We start from the raw sequence: 7829 nt of genomic DNA, 5'->3' as shown, positions 1-7829 counted from the left end.
CCAAGGTAGGCAAGATCTCATACAAGCTTGACATGCCATCGTATCTTAAGATCTACCCTGTCTTCCATGCCAGCATGCTTAAACTATATCATGAAGATAAGGATGATCCGAGTAGGGGCCAATCAAGTCGAGCGCCTATTACTATCACCGCCTCGCATGATCGGGAGATTGAGGGTATCATGGATTACCAGGCCTGGCGAAAACAAGGGCAAAAAGCCACCGCTATGTTCCTCGTCCATTGGAAGGGGCAATCACCGGAGGAGGCCACGTGGGAACGTTATGAAGACTTATGGAAATTCAAAGATAAAATCCGAGAGTTCATGCAACAACATTGCGTCGCGGTCGTCGCAATATTAGGTGGGAGAGTGCGTGATGAGCCTCCATGTCATCATGCCACATAAACGCCATTTGGCATATATTAATGCCATGTGGAAGCTTACATAGGAGGAAGGCTAGCATTTGTGAGAAGATTCTAGAGAAGTATGGACATTTTCTTAGGAAGATCCTAGATCCCTATAGATTTGCTAGGGAAGTCCTTCAATCTTCTACGTTTGGAGAGAGTTCTTGAGAAAACCTTTATCTTGTAAATACTAAAGACTTGTGTAACAATTAATATATACACACCAGCCCCTAGGAGACTAGTATATAAAGGGGGCCGCTCATTTTTAATTCACGAAGCAAACAATTCTCTCTCTAATACAAAGCTTCCTTTAACAATTCTCTTGTGTTCTTTCTACCATTCTCTTAGCGATCTTAAATGTAGTAAGGCTGACTTGGCATAGTAAGAACGTGAGCAAATTGTGCAAGATCGTGAGCAAGTTGTCAAGTGCCGCACGTGTACTTAGTTAACGACTAAGGACGTGACAATATACTAAAAAAGATAATTTATTGGATGCTCAACAAAAAAAAAATCAAACATTTGGCTCAACGAAAAAAAGGGTGTGACTTTGGTGAATGAAGTTGTCTTTGCTAGGAGCCCTTCCCCAAGTGGCTTTTCCTGACGCTAATTTGGATTAGTCATATTTTTATCTTTCCGGCTTTATCTAGTTGTACTTTCACGACCAAACTACCCTTCCCTCAAACTAAAACAGTACACACTGTCTCAAAGCTACAACCATAAAATCATTAAAGCTAAGCCCCTTTATCATCATCGTCCCCAATAGGGTTTTACTAGGGTTTCTATTTCACACATACACTTGCACACATATTCTCCGTTCAACATGTCTCCAATTTCCGGCCGTCACGGGCCGTCGGAGCTAACGGCGGAGGGAATCGCAGCCTCAGGCCTCACATCCGAAAAACTAAGCTTACCAAATCTACAATCAAAGATGAAATGCGATCCAGAAGGTTACGAATCAGAACTAACGTTAGTATACAATCAATTCAAATCCTCAATGGAACTATTCGAACAACAAGCCGCACTTAATTTCACTTCCCTTAGCGGTGTGTCCACTGACCCTACGGTTTCAAAGGACTTAGGTGAACGTGCGATGTTTTTATCACACGTTACGCCTTTTTACCCTAAACAGCTCGTTAATTTCCCTAAAGAGTTAGCTCAGTTGCTTCGTTCTTCGGCGAGGACTTTGCCTTCTGGGTTACGTGTTCATGTTACTCAAGCTCTGATTTTGCTACTTAATCGAAAGGTATCGCTCCTCAATCTGACTTTCTATTTAATAATGCACTCCAGTTCGTTTTATATGTGATGATATTTGATTGAGCATAGAGTTTAGGATGTTAATTTGACTTGTTTAGAAAATATTGAAGTATTGGTTGAAAAGAGAAAAAAGCATCGCCTCAGTAGAATATATAAAGAATTTCTAGTGTTTATATTACTCAAGCTCTAAGTCTACTCATTAATAGAAATGTATCGATTCTCATTTATTTTTACTCTTGTTAGCACTTTTATTTCCTATGCTTTTTTAGGAGTTGTTTAGCCCTTTAGAAATTTATACCTCAGTAGAAAATATAAAGAACTTCTAGTGTTTATGTTACTCAAGCTCTAATTCTACTAATTAATCGAAAGGAATTCTATCCTCAATTTTTAGGTCATTTTAGCACTTTTTTACTTTACATCCTATGCTTTTTTAGGAGTTGTTTAGCCTTTCGGAGATTTGTACGTCAGTAGAAAATATAAAGAACTTCTAGTCTTTGTATTACCCGAGCTCTAATTGTACTCACTAATCGAAAGGTATCGATGCTCAATTGTATTTTTATGGAATGTTAGCACTTTTACTTTACATCCTAAGCTTTTTTAGGAGTCGTTTAGCCTTTTAGAGATTTAATACCTCATTAGAAAATATAATGAACTTCTAGTGTTTATATTAATCAAGCTCTATTGCTCTAATTCTACTCATTAATTGGAAGTATGCTAGTGCTCCTCAATTTTATATATTTAGTCATGTTAGCACTTTTGCTTTATGTTCCATACTTTTTCTAGGAGTTGTTTAACAGAGATTTATATGACAGTAGAAAATATAAAGAACCTCTAGTGTTTATAGTACTCAAGCTTTAATTCTACTCATTAATCGAAAGGTGTGCTCCTCAATTTGATTTTCTAGTCATGTTAGAACTTTTGCTTTACATTCCATGCTTTTCAAGGAGTAGTTTAGCCTTTCAGAGATTTATATGTCAATAGAAAATATAAAGAACTTCTAGTGTTTTTTTAATTGTTAATTATATTCATGTATAATCTGAGATGAGTTTATATGGAGTATATGGTCGGTCATGATTCATATAGGATACAACTGACCCCAACTTATTCGGGATTGAGACTAGTTCTACTCTAATCGAAAGGTATCACTACTTGAATAAGGAAATTTATTAAAGTAGGATCGGCACTAAGCGAATCCTTCAATGATGTAATTACAAACTGTGCAATTCGTCGATTGTGTATAACATGGTACCTACGTCCTGAGTAAAAGCCGAATTGCACCAAAGAGCTGGCAAAGTAAAAGCTGTAAACTTAAAGGCTATGAGTGTTTCTTTTGCTGCCTTAAAAAATTCTGCTATTTTTTTCTGTCCAGACTATCCACCAAATAACTTGTGTGATGGTATTCCAAATTTTAAGGGGCTTTTTGTTGAGTCCATTTCTATACCAACACAAGAGAAGCTCCTAATTAGAGTTTGGCATGGTCCTTCGTATGCCAGGTGTAGCAAGAAATAGACTCCACAACTCTTTAGTTGTTGTTGTTGTACTAGTTCCTCGATTTTATATGGGATGATGTTTGATTGAGCGCAAAGTTTAAGATGTTAATTTGACTTGATAAGTAAATATCAAAGTAATGGTTGCAAAGAGGAAAAAACATCACCCTTCAAGCGTTATGTTTTTATACAAAAATAACAACAACAACTATTACTATGTTTATAACTTTATAGGCAGTGGGTCCGGGTCCAACCAGTGGTGGCAATTTCAACCCGAAATAGTTCGACTCACCCAACTGGCCATGATAGGAACACATCCAAACTACCCATTTAAACTATGGTTTAATATAGGTTAAACCCATTTTCAACCAATACTAAAATGGTTTATTCAGTCGAAAATAGGTCACCTGCTTTCCTGTTGGTTCTTTTAATTGTTTGCGGAACTACAAACTAATAGGAAAATAGCATATTTTGTTGGTGCATGACGCAAAAGTAGATTTTGATTTTTTCAAAACCAAGGAAGTACTGCTCCTCGATGTTTTTTCAATGGTCCGTCCAAAGAAATCCATAAAATTCGAAGGAGAAGGATAAGCTTGGCATGGTCCTGCCTAGGATGATTCTGAAATCAAGATTTCGTTTTATTTTGTCCTTTCTTGTTCATGTCAGGATAATTGCAATAATATGTGTATCACATAGTAACTGAAGGCTCACTCAACATGGATGTGTTAGTCATGAAAAAACCAATTGAATACCTTTGTAATCAAGTTGGTTAAAGAATTAATGTAGATCAATATTGATGAAATATTACCCGACAAATTAATAAAGGAAATAATGTAGATCAACCTTGACAATATGTTTTCTTTCAGATTGTTGACATTGGGGAGACACTTGCATTGTTCATGGAGCTCCAGACTCTGGGGGATAGGGTTTTGAGAAAATTGGCTTTCTCACATATTGTCCATAGTATTAGACGTTTGAATCAGAAGCACAAGAATGATACAAAGAATCGGGCACTTCAGAATATTTTGTTTGCCTTGCTACAGGTTTGGTTCCGCCTTTTTCTATTGTAATGCCTTCTGAACCTTTTGGTTGAAAATTGACATTCTTCTTATTTGGGATACTAAAATGTGATAGCAAGAGGATGAAGCGAAAGCAAAAAGAGCACTCATCACACTTTGTGAACTTCATCGGAGAAAAGTGTGGTTTGATGATAGAACAGCAAATGCTGTATGTTCGGCATGCTTTCATTCATCATCGAGGTAGGCATTGTTGCTAATTGTTGCTCACTGAATTCATCAGTTTACAACTAAAGCTCTTGTTTACATTCCTCAGGATTATGGTTGCTTCTTTATCCTTTATTCTTGATTATGAGAAAATTGAAGACGACTCAGATAGTGATATGGCAGATAGTGAAGATGAGCAGACAGCCACTCAGCCTCAGGTTGTGGTAAATAAAGAGGCTATTTATAAGGTTGGTTCTCATATTAAATTCTCATGTATATCATTCATTAAATGGTTATTTAAATTCATGTCAGCATTTTTTTCACTCTTTATTTTTTATTCTATGAGATTATTGATCATATTAAGCACTAGTATAAAATAATGGCTCAAGATTTTGTGCATTCCGGTTTAGATTGGAAAGCATGCATATGAGTTTCTTGCACTCACTGATCCTTCTGTTTTGGAGTGGAATAATCAGTTTCCAAATTTGGATCTGCAAATTTAGGATCTGCTTACAACTGTTATCTCTGGCTTTCAATACTTAACTTAGTTCGAAATCTCAAGAGAGTAGTGAAAGTTTGCCCTCTGTTGTGGTAAATATTCATCAAATCTGTTGTACTTACTCTGCGTGCACGTCTAGGCAAATAATAAGGGTACATCAGCCAGCAAAAGGAAAAAGCAAGCAAAGTTGCAGCGTGTCGTCCGCAGCATGAAGAAGCAGCAGCGCATGCAATCTGACAATAACAGCACTGGTTATTCTTCCCCATTAAACCACTTAAAGGATGCACAGGTTTTTTTAGTTCTTAGTACTCTATGATGCAGTCTTTGTGATTTGGAATCTGTGGAAAAGATACCCATGGTACATATTTTCATGCAGGGATTTGCTGAAAAGCTGTTCTCACGTCTTCAGACTTGCAATGAGAGGTTTGAGGTAGATTGCCCTTCTTTATTTCCTGTAGTTTTGCTTTGTTGCAACTGGACTGGACTTCCCAATGTAGTATTTTCCTTTGGGGGCCATCCTTGAAACTACATATTTGTTCATTTCCCGTCTCCCTCCAGGTTAAGATGATGATGCTGAAAGTAATTGCCCGAACAGTTGGGCTTCATCACTTGATTTTGTTGAACTTTTATCCTTACCTTCAGAGATATGTTCAGGTATTTTAAATTTCCTTTGGCATCACAGTTTATATATCTTTTGGCGGTGTTCTTTCATGTTCATACTTAAGGTTGGTCCATGGATGTTCTTATCATTGCAGCCCCATCAGCGTGATGTGACAAATTTGCTTGCTGCAGCAGTTCAGGCATGTCATGATATGGTATGGTGCTTTTTGTTCTGCAATTTTTTGGCTTCTTTTGATAAACTTGCTAGCCTTCTCCTGCTCAGATGATATCTTTTCTTGACCAGGTGCCTCCTGATGCAGTTGAACCATTATTTAAACAAATAGTCAATCAGTTCGTGCATGACCGTTCAAGACCCGAGGTATCCGAAATGACCTCATATCTCATTAGGATCATATATGTTGTACGTAAACAAAATTAATGCTCTATCTGTATTTGAAATTTCCAGGCTATATCTGTTGGAATCAATGTAATTCGAGAAATATGTTTACGCATGCCTTTGGTATGTATAATGTTTGCCCAAGTATTTGGCATTTATAATATACGGTCTTACGTGTTGGTACATTCACAACTTTTTTCATTTCATCCTTTTTTTTTAGTTGATGACAGAAGATTTGCTGCAAGACCTTGTGTTGTATAAAAAATCAAATGAGAAGGCAGTTTCGTCATCGGCTCGATCACTTCTTACTTTGTTCAGGGAGGTACAACAAATTGCCTTCTTTCCCTCTCTCTCCTAAAATATAGTACATGTTAAGAATCAGTGAAGTTTTATTTGGCTCGACGGTGACAATTGCTTGCAGGTTTGCCCTTCACTTCTAGTTAAGAAGGATAGAGGACGCCCTACTAACCCAAAAGCAAGGCCTAAGGCATTTGGTGAGGTTAGTGTTGCCAGCAGCATTCCGGGCATTGAGTTGCTGGAGCAGGAGGATACTGACGGTGATGATGATATAGAGGAAGGATCTGTTGGCTTGTCTGACCATGATGATCAAAGTGATGAAGATGTTGACCCTGGCGAAGATGATGCTTCCGATGGTGAATCTGGTGACTCTAGTGGTTATGATTGTGAAATTGATGATGCATGTGATACTGATGAACATGACAAAGCGCAAGCTGCTGAAGAATTCTCAGAAAATGATGATGCCATTGATAGTGCTGATGCCACTGAAGATGATGAGAGTGATGGTGAAGAAGAGGATATTGATGACAGTAAAATGCAGGATAATAATAGCTGGGCTTCTGAAGAGGATGATGTGGATGAAAAGGAATCTAAAGGAATAAAAAGGAAAATATCTGATATTGATGTAAATGCCGCCAGTAATAGCCTTCGTGCTTTAAAGAAATTAGCAGGGGCGAAAATGGAACATAACTCCTTGAATATGGAGGATGGTATTCTATCTAATGAGGACTTCCAAAGAATCAAAGAACTCAAGGTATGCTGATTCTGAAGAAACTCAAGCCCACTTGCAATGAATTCTTCATTTATGTTCCATGACCTTACAAGTTCTAATGCCCTGAACTTCCTCCTACAGAAGCAGATATTTTTATTGCTGTAACATTTCTCTGTTTTTGCTCATAGGCTAAAAAGGATGCGAGGACTGTTTTAGCACAACATGGATTTAAGATTCCCAGCTCTGACCAGCTTAGTACTAAAAGAGTTGATGCTGCTAAACTTGAGGTTAGGTGCCAGACACTTTCACAGCATTTATTTTTCTGCAGTCAATATTGTATTTGGAATTACGAATTGGTTCAAGAAAATGCTTCCCCCACGAAAAAAATAGGGGAGAATGAAAAAGAAAATGCTTCCCTCAATGTTAAGCTGATAAAAGAGGATTTTAGATTGTGCTGCAGTAGCTTTCAAATTCTGGTTGCTGGACACAAACTTTTGTCCCCTTTTGTTTGATTTACTTTAGGAGTTGGCTGTTTTGTTTCTTGTTACTTGCAATCTTCTGCCCTAACAGTGTTGCATCTTATGCTATTATTTCTACTACTTTAGGCTAACATACGAAAGAAGCTTAGCAAGGAAGAACGACTGGCGATTATTAGGGCTGGCAGAGAGGATAGAGGGAGATACCAGGCTAAAACAGCTCTGAAAAAGAAGAAGGTACTTCTGTTGTTTGTAAATGATTTCATTTACTAGAGCTTAGCATTGCATATTTCTAAATTTCTCTTATTCGGTAATTCCTAGTTCCGTGATGTAATGTTTTGTTTTTGCCCAGCTTTTTGTTACTATTTGCCAAGTTTCGGAGCTAATTAACTATTTTTTTGTTTAAGAATGGGGAACTCAGCATTTCATAAGGAACTCTACACTTAATACATAGTAAGCTGCCCCCCCCCCCCCCCCCCCCCAC

At 37.6% G+C, this 7829-nt stretch overlaps 1 protein-coding gene across 1 annotated transcript in view; it reads left to right on the top strand.

The window, feature by feature from the left end:
• LOC109230890 (protein SDA1 homolog) overlaps window positions 1097-7829 on the top strand; it is a 7396-nt gene continuing 663 nt past the window's right edge. Inside the window, exons 1-14 of the mRNA XM_019396360.1 lie at window positions 1097-1643; window positions 4008-4184; window positions 4276-4400; window positions 4474-4612; window positions 5003-5152; window positions 5240-5293; window positions 5422-5517; window positions 5619-5678; window positions 5768-5842; window positions 5930-5983; window positions 6081-6182; window positions 6282-6911; window positions 7058-7156; window positions 7475-7582. Coding sequence (XP_019251905.1) covers window positions 1221-1643; window positions 4008-4184; window positions 4276-4400; window positions 4474-4612; window positions 5003-5152; window positions 5240-5293; window positions 5422-5517; window positions 5619-5678; window positions 5768-5842; window positions 5930-5983; window positions 6081-6182; window positions 6282-6911; window positions 7058-7156; window positions 7475-7582 — 2292 coding nt within the window. The 5' untranslated portion in view covers window positions 1097-1220. The remainder of the gene's footprint in view (window positions 1644-4007; window positions 4185-4275; window positions 4401-4473; window positions 4613-5002; window positions 5153-5239; window positions 5294-5421; window positions 5518-5618; window positions 5679-5767; window positions 5843-5929; window positions 5984-6080; window positions 6183-6281; window positions 6912-7057; window positions 7157-7474; window positions 7583-7829) is intronic.

Source organism: Nicotiana attenuata, chromosome 8 (assembly GCF_001879085.1).
Source record: "Nicotiana attenuata strain UT chromosome 8, NIATTr2, whole genome shotgun sequence".
In the NCBI taxonomy this organism is placed as follows: domain Eukaryota; kingdom Viridiplantae; phylum Streptophyta; class Magnoliopsida; order Solanales; family Solanaceae; genus Nicotiana; species Nicotiana attenuata.
This window is presented reverse-complemented; position numbering and strand designations above follow the sequence as displayed.